General features: G+C 43.5%; 1 protein-coding gene across 2 annotated transcripts in view; it reads left to right on the top strand.

The window, feature by feature from the left end:
• The window catches only part of vps13b (vacuolar protein sorting 13 homolog B), a 301,375-nt gene that overhangs the window by 281,633 nt on the left and 1,036 nt on the right, over positions 1-18,706 (top strand). For both annotated transcript variants that reach the window (XM_026183458.2, XM_026183460.2), the window contains exons 52-67: positions 2,741-2,948; positions 4,031-4,219; positions 5,217-5,363; positions 6,581-6,867; positions 7,717-7,844; positions 7,963-8,159; positions 9,002-9,120; positions 9,733-10,183; positions 10,432-10,590; positions 10,766-10,994; positions 12,701-12,877; positions 14,021-14,191; positions 15,477-15,653; positions 16,728-16,830; positions 18,213-18,381; positions 18,491-18,571. In XM_026183458.2, the coding sequence (XP_026039243.2) occupies positions 2,741-2,948; positions 4,031-4,219; positions 5,217-5,363; positions 6,581-6,867; positions 7,717-7,844; positions 7,963-8,159; positions 9,002-9,120; positions 9,733-10,183; positions 10,432-10,590; positions 10,766-10,994; positions 12,701-12,877; positions 14,021-14,191; positions 15,477-15,653; positions 16,728-16,830; positions 18,213-18,381; positions 18,491-18,571 (2,992 nt within the window). The remainder of the gene's footprint in view (positions 1-2,740; positions 2,949-4,030; positions 4,220-5,216; positions 5,364-6,580; positions 6,868-7,716; positions 7,845-7,962; positions 8,160-9,001; positions 9,121-9,732; positions 10,184-10,431; positions 10,591-10,765; positions 10,995-12,700; positions 12,878-14,020; positions 14,192-15,476; positions 15,654-16,727; positions 16,831-18,212; positions 18,382-18,490; positions 18,572-18,706) is intronic.

Here is an 18,706-nt window from a genome sequence, read left to right as displayed (position 1 = left end):
AATTTAAAGTTTCATAATACGCAGCCCACCAGTGTGTTATTTTTCTAATGCTTAGCTTCTTACAGCATTCCTCCTCAAAGCAGAGAGTTGTGCAAGCGAGCCTTGATTGAAAGAAGCTTCTTTTTATTGCTCACTCTTTGTTCTCATAATAAAACGGTTAACTGCAAAGACAATGCAGAGCCATGCATCAGACATTAGCAGCAATACCACTGCTGTCCCCACAGACCGGAGATTAAGGCTGTCATCCTGTCACAGTCCCACTTTCTCACACAAGTGAGAGGGTCTTGCATTTGGTTATGGCTTGGCCCATCTCTGCAGAGCATGCATCGTATATACACTTGTATGTGTATGCCTGCACTTGTGTAAATGTGGCCCGTGGATGAGTTTACGTATAGTGTCAGGCAGAACACACATGGGAATCTGTCTACAAATGTCATTCTGGGAATCATCTTGATAGCAGCAGTAGGAGACGCAGCCACATGCTCTCCCACAGGCTCCAAGTTACAAAGAGTCCCAGCGGATCTGCTGGACATATGGGCCATATGTCTGCTTGTGGTTGCCTTGGTTTCCCTACACTTGATACATATGCAAACACACACACAGATTGTTGCTATGCACATGTGTGTATACACACTTATACCATTGTGTTGCACTTACACCACCGTACACATCGCTCACCTTTAAATGTCACACACTGCGTCTGTGTGGAGGGCTGGTATCGGGTGTTAGGTTTCTCTTTGAATCGGGCCTCTCTATTTTTCCTGAGAGACAAAGTCCAAGGCCAAAGCTCACTTCCCATCATAGAAAGCGGCAGTTTGTCTAATCTGTGAAGTTGCTGCTCCGAAGGAGCATCGGGAAAAATGTTGAGGGAAAAGGGGGATGTCATTAGGATTAATAGCTCTGATTGCTGTCTTTAAACACACTCAAAACTTGGACAGAAAGCTAAAGCCACAGTTTAATTTGTATATTATTCTTTAATGCTGATAATAGTGATAGAGTTTGCTGTTTGGAAATAGTACTCTGTCTTCCTGGCACAGTCAAGAAACCAGACCAACACCAAGCAAGCTCCTTGGCAGGCAGTGTGTAAATATTGTGCCTTAAAAGGGCAAAGGAAGTTTGAAGTGGTAAATGTTTTTTTTAATTCTCTTTGTTGGGTTTTTAAAGGCAGTGGGGCACCTCCATAATCATTTAAAAAAAACACCTTCTTTTTGTGGTGTACTCGAGCTGCTATGTGTACGGGTTTTGAGAGCAGCAGCCTCTCAAAATTCACACTTTTAAAACCCTAATCTCCAGAATCACTGGGGTTAGACTAAAGCTGCTGAGCACATTATTTTCCATTACAGTTTTGTGATCTCTCCAGTATGATTTATGAGCCCTGCACTTTTTTGTCTCCATCCACAAGGTCAGTGGTGCATTTAACCACACACACACTACCATAAACACCAGTAAATGGTAAAGAAAAGCTGTTCCCAGTGTTTTTGGTCCCATTTCACTGCAGTCAGTCTTTGGGTTTGTGACAAGTTTGAGCTGACAGGTTGGTAGGTTGAGCAGAGTCCAGGCGGCCTTGTGGGAGAGAGAAGACTGGTTTGCCTTTGATGGCTTTGAACTTCAGAGTAAGTCTGAGTTTGTTTGGTTCTCTTCTGGCACTCAGCACTGTTTAGGGCTCACAAGATGATGATTACCATGAAATGAGTGCCGTGTCAGTGAATTAGTGGAAAAATGAGTCTGTCTGTCTGCCTGTTTGTCTGTGTCTCAACATGCCCATGTGTGATCCCAAATGTCTTGTCAACTGTTCTCTGGATCTGTTTGTATTGCATAACTTGTTTGCAGACCACTTCTGTCTGTGTATTTGTTTAGCTTGTGTGACTGCTGTCAGTACATTATTGGTCAGCACGAGGTGTGATCAAAAAGTTCTGAGAACAAGAACAAAAAAAATCAAAAGCCTTTCAAGATTTCAATTTGGCGTATCTCACGTTCGAGGTCAGTGACTCATTACACCACTGGACTGTTTTCAGCAAAGCTGCTATTTTTAGATCTCTCAGTGGAACTGAGAGGAATGTCTCTCAGCACTTGAGCAGCTGCAGTGGGTGCTGGTACTCCTTCCATGTCTCAAAATGGCGATCCTGCAGCTTAACGTTCATCTGAGCTGCCACTCCGAGTCCAGATCATTTTCTCTGAACGTTCTTCCTCAGACACTTCAGTGCGCTACAGCTCTGCATCGATAGTCTCAGCCAGGGGTCGAATTCATAATACACAACCCGATCAACGCTGGGGAAAAATGACGAGCTTGCTCTCTGTATCGCTCCTCACCTCACACCTTAACCCTTCACACAAATGTTGGACCTGTTTGTTTGTTCTCTGCTCAAATTTGAGATCTATGGTGACATCACAGTCAGTGCACACAATCACTGATTATAAGCACAGTTGAAGTGGTTAGAATGAGACAACCAAGAAACTGTCTAAAAATATCAGGAGCCTTGGAAGCTGCCCAATCTGATATGTCAGATTTGCCAAATTTAAACCATGTAAGGTTTCCATTTTTATGGAGTGTTTTGATAAAGTTGGTCATTAAGACTGAAAGGGTGAGACATTTAGTTCTTATACGGTGCAGCAGTGCTTAAAATACTTTAGTGTAAAATGATGCAAACCTTCGACTCAAGTGACCATTTTCCTCAAATCAACTTCTCCATACTGGGATTCTGCTGGAGTGATTTATCCAAGAAGTGTTCTCTTCCAACAGGTCAGTGCTCGAGCCTCTTGCACAATGGGACAGTCCTATGCAGGTGAAGCTCTCCTGCTGGAAACCTGGTCTAAACACACTCCTGGTGGAGCTGCTCCCCTGGGCCTTACTGGCCAATGATTCCCAATGGGATCTCTGGCTTTTTGAGGGAGAGACCATCGTACTGCAGATACCAGCCGGCAAGGTCATTGTACCGCCCAACTTCAAGGTAGAGTGCGACAAGATCTTTGTATGCATATGGGAGTATGTAAATGTATATGGGAGTTGTTTAAACACTCAAAGCTACAAAAGATAAAAATGGCCCAAGTCCCTAAAATCTCCTTATATTCCACAGATTCTGTATCATAGCCTTAAAGATCAGTAAGAGTCCAAAACAAAGTGTCAAACTTTCATTTATTACTTATTTTTCTTCAGCAGAAGTACATTTCCAGTAAAACTCATTCTTATTTTGAAAGACATTAATAGACTGTATTGTACTTGCCAACGTCTTTGTGACATCATGACAATAGTCGTAATAATTCAGCAAATATATATTTTGACATCAGGACATGGATGTCTTTTTGTGGCATTAAAGCCATTATTATGGAACCAGCTCTTTTCTCACTTCAGTCTCGACTAATAAGCACAAAACCTGAGATCATTCACCAGAGCTGCATTACAACAATATTCCCTGCCTAAGTCTTTAACTGCGGCCAAGCTCTGTCACCGTATACTGCAGGCATGCATTCTCACTGGCTTCTGAGATCAGAAAGAACAGCCTGCAGATGGTTTTCCCCCTTTGGAACGTAACACACACACACATACGCACATTTCTCTGTCAGAAACCCAGCGCTAGGCGGGAAGGCAGTGTATCAAAGAACAAGACCTAATATGGTTCAGCACGAGGAAACAAAATAAAAAGTTGTAAATGTGTAATAGCCTGTGAAATAGAAACAAATACATCGTTGTTTCCATAGCAACCTCCTATTTATCATGGAGCGACACGTCGAGAGAAGACAGTTGCAGCTGCAACTCTCACACCGGATTGGTTTAATAGGAGAAGGCTGGTGTTTTGATCATCAGTATGCTCCAGAGCCAGATGAACAATCAGTGTGGAGCACTGAGGTTACTAGTAATGAATTCATACAGTACTTTGCGAGGACTGTATGAATTGATATACAGGAGCACTTAGTTGAGCTTTTTGGAGAGAAGTCACAGCTTCAAATTTGATAGTAAATTTTTTGATGCTTCCTTCATTCTCTGTCTCTTGTTGTCATTCTCTAACCTGAACTCCTGTTCATTGCAATCCAGGAAGCATTCCAGATTGGTATCTACTGGGCCCAAACTAACACTGTCCACAAGTCTACAGCCCTGAAACTAGTTCATGACCTAACTTCTCCTCGGTGGAAGGAGGGATCAAGCTCAGAGGTGGTCACTCTGGATGAGGAGGGATATGTTGAAGCTGACATCACACTGGGAGCCTTCCCTGGTAAACAGAAGGTGAAGGAAACTTCAAAGCTTTTTTTAATATACAGTCGCTCACTGGGAAAGTGAAATAGTTTGTTAAAACTGAAGTGAAGTTTAGGCATATTTGTCAAGAAATGTTTTTAATTTGGGGGTTTTGTCCATATATCTTAGGTTTATTTATTTTCTGCCAGTTATTGAATTACATTGTGGTTTTTCTTTCTTTTTTCTTTTCTTTCTTTTTTTACAAAGCCATAATGTGGTTTGAATCAAAAAGTTCTGATGAATTATTAGGGAGGCAAGTGGAAAAGAATACATAATTCTTGAAGAAATAATTGTAATATATTTCCCAAATCAACAGAGCTCCTACCAGCATGAGAACTCACCGGCTAATTCGATAGATACACATGTTTAAATGCTTTTTGAAACAAATGTCTAATCAGCCAATCACATAGCAGAAATTCACTGTGCTCAGGCATGTAGACACGGTCAAGTGGATCTGCTGAAGTTGAAACCAAGCATCAGAGTCTAGAAGACAGGTCATTTAAGTGACTTAGAATTGATGCCAAGTGAACTGGTTTTTCAGAAACTGCTGATGCACTTGGATTTCCTCAAACAGCCACCAGTGGGTTTACAGAGAATTATGTGAAAAAGAAAAAGCAGCCAGTGTTTAGCAATATCCTGGGAAAAAATAACAAAGTTGGAGGCAATGGTGAAATTAGAAAGGCAAAAAACATGTGCATCTCTGAACACACCTCCTTGACATTGGAAGCAGGTACCACACGCAGTGCCGCTCCATCCTGAGAACTGTAAAATAAGGCTACGTTTAAACACGTTTCCCTGTCTGATGAGTCTCAATCTCTGCATAGGGACAGAATATGGAGCGTTGACAGCATGGATCCATCCTGCCATCTATTCACCATTTGTCGTCCTCGTGACCACATGATGACTTACAGATCTCACAAGAAGCAACGTTGTTACTTTCTTTAATCATTTATCGCTGACAGCTTATTGCCTGTTCTTTCCTCCGTAGCTGTGTCAGTTCTGTGTGTCATCTGTGGTGAGACATGGCATCCAGATCTTGCAGATAGAGGACAGGACAATTCTTGTCAACAACACTCCTTACACTATACACTACAGGCCCCTGCTGAGTGACCACGCACTGGCAGCTGATGACCAGGTAATTTGAATGCATGCTTTTTCCTGTCATAGGGAGGGAATGAAGGTTTCTCTGAATTCGGTTTATCATCTTTGACTTAATGAGCTGAGAATTTTGGCAAATGTTAAAATGTGAAACACAGCAATGCAGGTTCAGTATATTTTTAGTATGTTTCAGACTAGACAAGGACAATTCATCATACATCACAACACCTGACCACATCCTCAACTGTTAGCTCTTACTCTAAAACGGTGTAAATGTTTGGCCCAGAGTTTCATTTCACAATGCTACTTTCTATCCTTGTGGCATTTGTGTGTGCTTATGGTCCTGCGTCATGTCTCTCCTGTCTGCCTGCTCAAGTTCCTGAAGCTTCAAACATACATTTTATTCCCCATGCACATTGCAAACGCAGTGTGTCTACCCCAGCACACATACCCTGGGATGTTGCAAGCCGTTTTCCATCAGATCATGTCCCAAACCTTCCCCCAGCCCCCTCTCTCCCTCTGCCGTTCTCACCATGTGGCAATGGCACTTCATAGGGACATTAGACAAACACCCAGAATTGGATGCAGGTTTCCTTCCTGCTTTCATCTGCTGCTTGTCCCTAAAGAGGGCAACAATGTTGTGATGTCATTTAACAAGCTTTCAGATCCCCTTATGGAAGGATGGCAAAGCTTGCCAGTTGCCACTAATTGACTGAAAAACCTTTTTAAAAAAAGAGCTTAAGAAACTAAAGAGCGGGCGATGGGCTTAACAATAACAGACCGCAAACAAGGCTAGGAATGCCTTTCTAGTTTGTCTATTCATCATGCTTAGAGCCTAATCCCTGTAGTCCTATACTACACACTGCTCACTGGCTGTTAAGCCAGCACAGCAGGGCTTCTCTGCTACCAATTTAGCTCTAAGCTCAGTGGGAGAAAGAATAGAGTAGAATAACAATGTGGTTTTACCATGTATCTTTTGTTGTAATCACTTGCATCTTCTTTGCTCTCTGGCTTTCTTTTCTTCTTGGCCTTCGTGTCCCATCTTATATCCTGTTTTCTGATCAGATGTTTGACCATTTCTCCTCTTTATTCTCATTTGCTCATGTCACCTTGCCCTCTTCTTTTTGTCTCTTTCGTTTTCTATTTTTTTCCCCCTTCATCTATCATTTATTTATATTCTTACCATGATTTATTTTCCTTTTTCTCTCCTCTCAACTGCCTTTTTATAATATTTATATTATGTACTCTTCCCAGATCTGTGAGATACCAGAGACGGCCACGTTCACACTCCTTCCCCCTGAGAATTCATCCCAAGCCAAACCGTGCTCAGTGCCATGCTGGGACCTCCTCCAAACCAGCATCCAGGGAATGGTGGAGTTCCCTTTGCCACTCAGACACATGCTCTTCAGCTTGTGTCCAAGGCCTGACGCCGGTGTTGGATCTGCAGCATGGAGCCTTCCCGCTCCCATCCGGCAAGACTTCCCCAGGCAGAGTTTATCTGTTCCCAGGGAACCAGACTCAGGGGGTGGCCTGAGCAGCAGGTGGGTGAAGCAGAACATTTGCGGTTTGCTGGCCGTGACAGTCCATTTAGAGCTGGGCACCGAACCCCAGCTGGCACTAGACATAAAGAGAGGAGACACTGTAGCTAGTCACACTTTGTTACACACTGATGATGAAGCAGGAGGAGAAATCCCCTCAACATTTCCACTGTCAGTTTATCAGCTGCTCTTGTGCAATTCATCCATCTGAATTTCGTGTTGTTTTTCTCTTCTTTTAATCTAGTGTAGCCCATTTAGATAGCTGGTTGGATGGCTTTCAGGGACTGAACACACAGTGATATATACACTTGGTGATAAATAGCTCATAAATGGACAATTTCGTTTTTTACGGATACACCCGTATGATATGGTGATAAAACTGGCCAGCTTTAGTTCATTTTCTTCATTTGTGCATAATTGTATGTGTAGTCAGACACACAGATATAAACACAAATACAAACATGGACACACACACACACACACAGTGATGATGCATTGCCTGGGTTCAGTTAGGGCTCTGCCCCTAGATGCATTTAGAGATTTGCAAATGGACATTGCAATAATGTGACGTTTGACGTGTTGACGGGTGTGTGACTGCTTATCTGTGTGTGGTTAGAAAGGGCTGGGATGTGAGCTGTCTGCAGACAGTTTATTTATGGGTTTATTGCCCTGTTATGGCCAGAGCTGAGGTGGAGGTACATCATAGATGTGATTTGTCGGTCTGTCCATTTGTCTGTCAGCAAGATTTCCCAGAAAAGGATGACTTCATGAAACTTGTATTCAGTTTTGGGCCGATGCAAACAATTTCTTCAAATTGCCCTTTTACCTTATTCATGTTATTTTTTCATGCAGAGCAATAGTCCTGACCTATCAGGAGCACCTTGGAGTGACATACATCACCCTTAATGAAGACCCTTGTCCCCGCATGCTAATCCACAACAAGTGTCCTATCCCACTGCTTTTAAAGGAAAATGTCAAAGGTAAGCAGGGCACCTTCTGGCTACACTGGAAACCTCTACTCTGTGTTTTAATAAGCCTTGTGGTTAAACTCAAAATTTTTCTCTTGCACGTTTTTTTTTCCTCTCTTTTGTTTCACAGAAACTCCAAGGACTGAGGTGTACTGTCGTGCTCTGCCTGCTAACTGTTCCCTGCACCATGAACTCTATTACCACTTTTCCAGTTTCCCAGAGTGCAAGCAGAAAGAGATGCTGCCCACATTGCTGCTGAAAAACACCTCGGACCACAGCACCACCGACTGGACAGACCCCATAGATATCAACTGCCCTGGCACTCAGGTTAAAGAGTAGTAATTGAAGAAATGTACCACTTAAGTCATTCCTCCTCCTAGTGATAGACCAATCTGAACTTTTGACCTAAACACACAGAAACACCTTTCCTAACACCACAGATGTCAGTGATAACAAAACCTCAGGAGCAGCTAGATGGAGCCAGAGTTCATTATGTTTTGCTGGTAATGAAGATTAGCCCCGTCACAGTCTTGTGACTGATGATGATAATAAAATACAAGCACCCAGGTTTTCACTTATTTTTCTTTTAAATTAGCTTCGCATTAGAAAAACAAGTTAACAATTAAGCTTGGTTTGTGTGGCTGATCCATTACAAATGAAAATCAGGTTTTAGAGGTATGTCGGAACCTTCTTCACGCAACATTAGTTTTTCGTTTTGTGCGTGTTCTGGGGTTAAATGGTGATCCAGGGTAAGAATGTTCGGTCTGGTCTGGGGTAGTAATGTAGGGTTAGCAAAATGTTAAGGAGCAGTATGTGTAATGTTTACTGTTGTGTCTAGGCAGCTGTGGGTTGGCGGGGGTGGGGTGGTTGAGGCTCTGTATCTCTGGTTACCGTGAAGTCTGAATTTGACCTGTGTGGTAGGGGTGAGAAGTCAAAGGCTAGACTTGTTATGACTGCTTAGCCAAGCGTTCAGCAGTGATCTACTTCCTTTCTTCACATGACTGTGTGATGACTCTGAACCTAGAGTGGCATAGGTTAAAGTCAGACACGTGTAACTTCTGAAACACACACATACACACACTGACCTGAGCTAGAACTGTGTAAAAGTTCTTCTTCAAAGTATCATGTGACAAATAATGTCTAGTCATTAGTTTTCTGCTGCTGTTCAGGTGGTGTTCCTGCCAGGCTTTGGCTGTCTCTACATAGACGTGGCCTATGAGAAAGGCACCCTGGTTCTGTCTCTGGCACCAGAGGGCAGCGTGGACACTGTAATCAACCAACACAGCAGGTATGCGTGCACAGGCAGTGGTTTTATTGTTGTCGATTTATGTTCCCCACATAATTGAGCCACGAGAAATCAAGCATGCATGTTGTTGTTCCTAACCTCAAGCTATCTACCCCTGTGCCTATTACTGTGTTCACTTCCATTTGCTTTATGATTACTGTTAACAGCTATGTTTTCATGCAGTACTCAAAACATGAAGAAACAGGCATCATTTTCACCACAGGAGGGCAATAAAACCTTCTAGTGTTGTCATGAGCGTGGTTAGTTGTACAGTAGAACATAGTATTACAGCTTTATTCCATTACATCAACACATGCAAGCTGCTTTGTCATTTTGGCAAAACAGGATATTAATATAATCACATGTTAGGTAAATGTAAACAAATTACCTCAGACAATGATCTTTGTTAAAGTGCTCTGGTAGATGGTCCCTTATTATCCTTTACAAATAATCAGAGCCTGGAAAGGTTTCCTGACTGTACCCAAAAAATGACAAATAATTTTATGGCTACTTTAACTGTTGCTATATTTTCATTTGTAAATACCATTTATTTTTAATCGTTTCTGTTCTTCCCACTGTAGATCTTTTTGGTTAATATTTCTGTTTTGTTTTCAGGTCTTCCACACTGTCTGTTTGCATCCTCCTGAGTGAGGCCAGCATGGTGCTAAGTGATGATATCACCAGTCCCACCAGTTCGGTGGAGCTCCTGAGACTCACATTAACCAAGCTACTCCTAAGCCTGGCTCCCACGCCTATCTCCCTGCCCCCGGAGCTAGCCGTTGACCCCTCTGTGGGTACAGCAGCCATCCCAGCTCTGCTGTGTGACTCATCTCTCATCGAGGTGTGGTGCTCCAGTCTGCAATTGGACAACCAGTTGTATAACCGGGCAAGTTTCCACTTCCCTGTGCTGCTGTGCCAAGATCAGAGAGGGGGAGTTGAACCTGGGAGTCTGTGGAGCTGTGATGCCAACCCCACTGAGTCCCCTGAAGCAATGAATGAGTTCAAACGCGCCTGTTTTCTGCAGATGAGGCTGACGCTGGCTGGGGACAGATGCACGGTGGAGGAGGTTCGATTAGTTCCCATCTCTTGATGTGCATTTTTGTTTGCTAACCGCACTCTCCCTTCCAACACATTGTCATAACTTACCTGACGTATGATTTCATTTTTACTGGAGGCAAAACAAAATCACGCTTAAAAGCATTTCAGCAGCTGTCACAGCTTGTAAGAGATCAGCATAATCTCTGTCCAAATGACTTTACTTTCTCTCAAACAATTGTGAAGAAGCAATTCTCAGAATAGGTTCTTTTTCTTCAGCTCTCCTTCCAGCTCCAGCCTGCCAGAGTCTACCTCGAAGACACTTTTGTTTACTACATCAAGACTTTGTTCCACACCTACATCCCCACCCATGCTTTTGCCTCTGCAGAGACCCGGTGCAGCAAAGAACTTGGAGCAACCTCCACCCTCCCTGAGCAGGTGCGATATTCATGACACGATCGTTTTATTTCTGCTTTTAGTTGCTACATTCTGACAATCTTTATAACTACAATGGAACCTTATGTTACTGACAGGAAGCAGCATCCAACCTCATAATGATATGTGGAATATGTCTGAGAATTATTTCTTTTGATAACTGTGATGTGTGATCTAGGTTCTCCAGTCAGCGCAGGCATTGGTCCACCCCGTGCAGCTGCAGAAGCTGACCATCCAACCTGTCAACCTGCTAGTTAGTATCCATGCCTCTCTGAAGCTGTACATTGCTTCAGACCACACTCCTCTGTCCTTCTCCCTCTTTGAGAGAGGGCCATTCTGCACTACAGCCAGACAGCTCGTCCATGCTCTGGCCATGCACTATGCTGCGGGAGCCCTCTTCCGAGCAGGTAGGTAGCAGACAGGACTTATAAAGCTTCTCTTACCCTCAAACACCTGTATTCGCACTAGATGATGCACTTTTTTCCTACATTCTCTTTATGATGGGCTTGGTGTCACAATTTGTGGTGTCGGTTGCCAAATGAAATGTGAATTCAGCATGAAGTAAGAAAATTCTGCCATTTCTTCTCAGCACAGCTACAGTTGATCTTTCAAATGATACACCCCGGGGCTGCTGGAAAACTGTTGAGCTCCAGGAAGCAAAACCTGAATCACCAGTGGCCTGAGAACGACTTATGTTCTGTCATTGTCATTATTCAGTGGTGTATCATAAGTTTTGACCAATAACTCACGGTTCACACCCAGTTTGTTGGCAGTATGTTTTGGTTAATCCTTTAGCGGTCACCGTGTCTAAGTCTGACTTATCAGGCCCTGTAAGAGCTCCATACCGCTCTCCTGTGCTGTCCTCCTGTCTAGTCAAAGCCTCCACACATGGTCTGATTTAAGCCAGTCATTTCCACATCAGAAATCACCATTCTGGCCAGACGCTTCCTTCCCGCTGTCTCTCGTTAGAACCTTCATTTCTGCTCGTATTTCAACACGTCACCCTACCGCCTTCTCCTCTTCCTGAGTCATCATAAAGACCCGGGCTCCAGGAAACATTGCATTCTGGGACTGATTAACATGAGGATCTGCAGCGCTATGATCAGACATGCGCCCACATGTGTAAATCCGTGCACATACAAAGCCTTATGGACAATAGACACACTATCTTTGCATACACTCTAGCACGTGTGTGTGTTTAAAGGCATGACTCAGGCCTGTAAACATCAGCTCCTGTCAGGACTTTATGCTTTACCAAAACCACAACTGGGAAACCATATAAAGCCGAATCAACCACGAGGCCCCACTAGAGTAGGTTTCCTACCATTAGAGTCCATCATTCAAGTGCAAATTGACAGAGAATAAGAGCCGAGCGGGGCCCGGCGTCCTGAGAAATGACTATTTGATTTTTGTGATGGAGTTGTCACTGCATAAATATCAATGAGCCGTGCCATCTGAAGGGGACTCTATGGTTTAATGAGAGAGGTGAGATAGTAGGAGGCTGTAAATCCTGTGCTGTGTCACACGTGTGATTTCATGCAAGACTTTGCGTGCATGCGTGTGTGTCTCTGTGTGTGTATTACTGAGATAAGAACTCTTAAAAATCTAATCATGATGTGAAATACTTTGTAAGTTACTCCGTGACTTGTTGTGATTGAGAGAGCCTCCCACTCTAAATTGCTTTTGGCAAACACAGGACACTTTATCCACAGCGCACGTGTGAAGAATGTTCCTCCTAAGAGCGAGTGTCTAAAATGTTTTTAATATCTGTTGAATACAAAACTTCTTTTAATTGTATCGTGCATGAAAATATAAAATATGTTCATTCTGAGTAATGAGACTCACTCCAGAAATAACACAGTTAAAGTTTAGTTTATTTAAGCGTTTGCTTTCAGTCCAGGCTTTTCTGGATGAAGGTGGTTTGTGACTGTTTGCTAAAATGTTTCATAGCCTTGAGGAAGTGGAGTTTTTGTGACTTCTCAGAATGCAGTGCAAAGAGTACGACCCATGAGAATATGGATAAATATCCTGTTTTAGTTCAGATCGTCACAGTGCAGTACTGTAGTGTTGCTCTACACAAATGTAACCATGCAGCACACTGTGTCTGTCTCAGGCTGGGTTGTGGGGTCTCTGGAGATCCTGGGCAGTCCTGCCAGCTTGGTGCGGAGCATCGGTAACGGCGTATCCGACTTTTTCCGCCTCCCATATGAGGGTTTGACACGTGGGCCTGGAGCCTTTGTCAGTGGAGTGTCCAGAGGGACCACCTCCTTCGTCAAACATATTTCGAAAGGTAACATAAATGCTCAGTCTTTGTTCTATGTCTTTATTTTATTTGTGGACTCAAAGATGGAAGAGTTTCCATGTGAGTCTCACACAAGACTTACAACACAACAAATATAGACTATAGAGCATCAGATTAAGTTATCTCATGGAGTTATGGCATTTCTCCCGTGTGATAAATGAAATGACTCAAATAACATTTACAAACACAAGTTACACAAAATGATGTGTTTCACTTTTGTTTTGTGGCAGACATGGTTAAAAGCACAAGTCAACATTTAGTGTCCACCTCAACATTAAGCTGGGCATACACTGCGATTTTTTTCAGTCGCGTTATTCAGCTCCCGCTCAAACTGCACGATTGACTCGCAGGGGTTAGAAGTTCGTCGCTCACGATCAGGGTCTCACACTATACGGCCCGATGCTCTGATGCAAGTGCTCACACTGTGCGTCCATAAAATGAAGGTTATAACGGAAATTCTGTCGCTCGCTCTCCCTCTTTGTCTTTCACTCACACAGACACGCACGCCACCACCATCAACTTTGCTAAATTGCTAATGAAAAACATTGATCAGTCAGCTGTGATTGAGCAGCAGTGTAGATCCAACTATTTTCACGGTTGTTGTGGTCGTGATAATTTTGTGAGGCCACATCGAAAAGGTTTGGATGAGCTTTCCAAAGTTCTACAAGTGCCTCCATCGCTTGTGTTCAGCTCATACGCTGCACTGCCGTGCTACTCCGTCTTTTTCACCGACGTTTATGTGTTTGCGCGTGCGCAGTGTGAGCAGCTGCGGTGACACCCTCACGACAGTCGTGAGGGTTTGAAATCCTCACGACCAATCGATTGATGATCGGGAGCTGGTCGTGAGGTGTTAATCGCTTCTCGTTTTCCCACGTCTACTACACGATCCACGACGCACGATAAAGGCCAAAATCGGGCCGAGACGACTCAAAAATCATCTCAAAATGGGCCAAAAATCGCACAGTGTAAGCCCAGCTTTAGTCAGTCTTCTCAGCAGATCAGTGTGAAGGACACTTTTGGAAATCATGTTCTCATTTGAAGTTTTTAAATCTGTGATTTAATTCATAAAAGTACTTCTACCTTGCCACTAGAGACACTGAGAAAACATAAGAATTTCTCATTTCTGTTTAGGCACCCTAACCTCCATCACCAACTTAGCCACAAGCCTGGCAAGGAACATGGACCGTCTGTCTCTGGATGAGGAGCACTACACCAGGCAGGAGGAGTGGAGACGGCAGCTGCCAGAGAGCCTCGGGGACGGACTGAGACAGGGACTGTCACGACTCGGCATTAGCTTGTTAGGTATATGAGAAGGAACACCAAACTTCAAACAAGTCAGTTAGCTGTCTTATTAAGTAATAAATGAACCCCCAAAATATAGTTATGTTTGAAATGAGCAATATATGTGTGTGTACAATCCATTCTCTTCCGCTTATCCTTGTCAGGTTGGGGTGGTCTATCCCAGCTGTCTTAGGGCGAGAGGCAGGGAACACCCTGGACAGGTTGTCAGTCTGTTGCAGGGTTTATTTGGCAAACATAACCCGAATAAATACAAAATTTAGTTTTTAAATGATGATTTCATTTATTAGGTGAAAAGGCCTCTGAGCCTACCCAGAACAACATCTAAAGAACTGCAGGCCTCACTTGCCTCAGTTAAGGTCAGAGTTCATTATTAAACGATAAGAAATAGACTGGACAAAAACGGCATCTGTGGGAGATGCACACATTGCATCTCAGACACCAACAGTCAAGCATGGTAGCGTAGAGTAATGGTCTGGGGCTGCTTTGCTGCTTCAGGACCTGGAGTGTCCTAGTCGAAGTGTGGACTGTTAATGCTCAGAAACCCTCCAATGTGTCTGAATTAAAAATTTCAAAGAAGTGTGAACCAGATTACAGCAATATGAAAGACTCATTGCCAGTTATCACAAATGCTCGATTGCGGTTCTTGCTGCTACAACCACGTATTGGATTTAGGAAGCAATTAGTTTTTCACATGAGGTCAGGTAGGTTTGGATTGCTTCTTTCTCCTTAATATTTACTCTGGTTGTCTTTGTCAAACATTTGTTTGATCTGAAACATTTTAGTGTGACAAAAAGATTTCATGGGAAAAAAGAAATCAAGAAGGGGGCCAAATACTTTCTTCTCACCACTGTTCATATGCATAACACATTCTGCCTACGCACATTTCATCTGCTGCACACTGGCACATTCTCAAAGAGGTGCTCACACTGTGGTGAGAGCTGTGACACAGAGTGGTGGAGACAGCACAGTAGGGACACAATAAACACTCAGAGGGCAATAAAACTCAAGTCTGTCTCAAATCAGACTCCTATATGTATTATATACTGACTGGAACCAAACAGCTGCCCACATGTCTGCATCACAGTGGATGCACTGTAAATCTATCACAGTGGATGGTCTATAGGTTAAAAGCATGTCTGAATACCTGTGTCATTTATATTTACTGGTTTAATACCAATTTATCAATAATCTAGAGAGGTGTTTTGAACTCACTGAGCGTTTTGTATTTTGTTAAAGTTTTCTTTTGGTGAGTTTAAGAAAGAGACTTTTTCCTTTTCTCTGTCAGGAGCAATAGCCGGCATCGTGGACCAGCCCATGCAGAACTTCCAAAGGAACTGGGAGATGCAGAGCTCAGCTGGTAGCAAAGCCAAAGGGGTGATTTCTGGAGTGGGGAAAGGCATAGTGGGGGTTTTTACCAAGCCCATTGGAGGAGCAGCAGAACTGGTTTCCCAGACTGGATACGGTAACTTCAGCACGGTCAAAGATAACAGCATTCGTAATAAATTCATGAATGTTTCCTTATTTTGTTTCTGAAGACCAGCCAATGATTTAAGAACTTTTTGGACAGAAAAAAGTTGATAGCTTTATTTACAAATGGATTTGTCAGCCCATCATATCCTGCAGTGAGCTCTTTGATCTATTGAGATATAACTAGCACAGACTGTGTGTTAAGTCTTTATTCCAAGGAGCTCTCAGCAACAATGAACACATGTGTGGATTAGAGTTAGTTTGTCAGAGCATGGGCGATCTCGCGCCTCTCAGCTTCAGGCAGGAGCTAAGGGTTAATAAGCCAGGAACCAGAAGAGAGCAGCTGAAACACACAGTGCAGGCCTGCCTACATATGCTACTACTTCTACATACAGCCAGTTTAATCCTGTGGAGTTAATGTTTGTTTGTTTTTTATATTGGAGATAGAAGATTGAGGTGCGTGCTGGCAGTTTTTGGCTACAGCACATAAACTGCCAATAAGATGAGGAGCTCCATAAAAGAGCGCTACCTCCCCAGGGCCTGGCTCTGATCTACCTGAAACCTCTGAGCTCCGCAGACACACAAACTTAATCATCAGCAGAAAGACACACACACACACACTAACATACCCACTGGCACTCGCTCCGACAATATATTCAGTAAAAAAAAATCCAATCATCTGGTTACACATGCAGATCAAGTTCACTGATTTGTGCTCTGTTATGAATCACATGGATCCACAAACACCCACTCAGAGCTGCGCAGCATTGCCGAGTACCACTGCAGTGACATCATTAATGGAGCTCATTGGATTCTTTATTGCTTTGTTTTAACTACTTGATGACTTCACTGGCTCGCTGCTGCCATCGCTCTGCTGACAGCTAGAGAGGGTTGAAAGAAAACTGACCACACGCACTGGGGTTATGAACTCACAATGGCATAAATACGCGCACGCAAAATCATCCTAATCAGTGTTTGTTTTTACCAGTATATGAAACACAGACGCAGAGCATGTGTATAATCCACAGTTTTGTCAAAACTCAGCTGTCAACTGTCCTGATTTCTGCAGGGATCCTTCATGGAGCAGGACTGTGGCAGCTTCCCAAACAGCTCTACCTGCCTACAGAAGAAAAGTCTGCTCTAGCCCCAAACAGCCATCTTAAATATGTCTGGTATGACCTGCAGCCGCTCTTTATTCCCGCCAACTCCTCCTTTACCTTTGCCCAGCTCTTCTTCAAAAGTGGGACATGTGTTCTCGCCTCTGCTTCTTTGCTTTTGTTGGATTCTCACCAGGATCTGCTGTTCTTTTCCTCCCCATTACCTCTCATCATTTTGCTGTTTTGTTTAAAAAAAAAAACCTTGGAGAGTTCATTACCTACCCCCCCACCTACCCCCTCCAAACAAGCCTGCAAAGATGTTTGACCTTGATCCCACACATGGTAGCCAGCTTGCCCTCCCTTGTTCTCATCGAGCCATGTTAAAAGGTTTTTATAAGCACTCTGCCAAAGCCGCCAGCTAGAAATTGTTCTTGTTGTTTAACTCTGAGTCTATCCAGAAATGTTTCCCAGTACCTTCACATGGAGGGGGAACACCTTTCTTTGCATGCCTGGGTAGTTTGGAGAGACTCGGTTTACAAAGGTTGCATGTGCTTGCCAAGCAGGTTACCTTTGGCTCCGAGGAGCTGTATATACAGCGTCAGATCTCAGTGTTTCAAAGATTCCAGTATGTTCTCACTGGAACTCTTAATGTAATCATAAAGATTTATGAGAGGCCTCTGTATCCAGGAGGTTATCGGGAGCTGCAGAAAAAGCATTTATGGCATTTTCTGAAGAATTATTCTCATTTAGTTTGGTTTCCATAGCTATCAAACATTTGCTTGTAATAGCAGTCAGTGTCGACTGTCATCTGCCTTCAGGAAGAATTCCAAATTTGACATTCCACTTGAGTTTTCATCACTCAAGGGCCTTTTTTTCTGCTAATGTTAGAGGAAGATTAAAGAAATCTATATCCTGATATAAAATACACAAATGTTGAGATAATGCTCCCCTGTGTTGCAGAGAAGTCAAACTGGTTTCCATCAGGCGTCCATCAATTATTTTTACTACAACAGGTAGCCCAGACACTTGAGGGGTCAGCCTGTTTGAGCAAAGTAACACTGAGCAGACCCAAACTGTCCCTACTGTGTTTGCCTCAACATCTGCTCCGCAATCCGAACACCTGCCTTCCAAAGTAAACACACTGTCAGAGAAACATGACTGAACACTTCAGTTCCTGCTCACATATTTCCCCGTTGAGTATGTGTGTAATAGGAACCACACTGAGAACAAGCAGAAATGTAAATTACAGGATGTACGCAGACACATTTGGTCTCGTGTTTATAGACAAAGTGTATATCTGATGTTAGCAGGCTGAATGGAGGCTTTCATTGTGCGTGTGTACATGTACACAAATGTCATGCAGGAGGAGTTGTGTCTATAGTTCTAAATTATAGGGTAATATAAAGATTCCAGCTGGTTTCATAGCGTCTACTCGTCCCTGCTTTCTCTGACTGCAGGAAAATGCTGCAGTCTCTGGGGCGTCCAGAGCTCCACATGTCCCTGGATGTGACCATCGTAAGCGGGTCAGGTCAGGAGCACGCCGGCTGTCTGCTGCTCACGTCTGAGGTGCTCTTTGTCGTCAGCCTCAGCGAGGACACCCAGCAGCAGGCCTTTCCCATCACAGAGGTAACTCACAGACACAAAGAATTAAAGAGTCTGATGACATTTCTCAGAGAACAACTCGTGGGCCTTTTATAGATAATGACGTGAATGTTAAACCACTTGCCGCCTCCAGGTGGAGTGTCAGCAGGAACCAGGACAGCAGGGCGAGCTCACACTCACGTTACAGCAGCAGACAGTTACTAGTGATGCTGAGGTGAGGCTGTAAAAGTAATGAAGCTGTGCAGCGATCACACAGTCGGAGTCTCTAACTCCTGCACTGATGTTAATGGCATCACGTGCCGCAGTTAATTAAGACCAGACTAATTTCTTCCAGCAGTGTGCACAAGCA

The sequence above is a fragment of the Astatotilapia calliptera genome, chromosome 11 (genome assembly GCF_964374335.1).
Source record: "Astatotilapia calliptera chromosome 11, fAstCal68.1, whole genome shotgun sequence".
Lineage (NCBI taxonomy): Eukaryota > Metazoa > Chordata > Actinopteri > Cichliformes > Cichlidae > Astatotilapia > Astatotilapia calliptera.
This window is presented reverse-complemented; position numbering and strand designations above follow the sequence as displayed.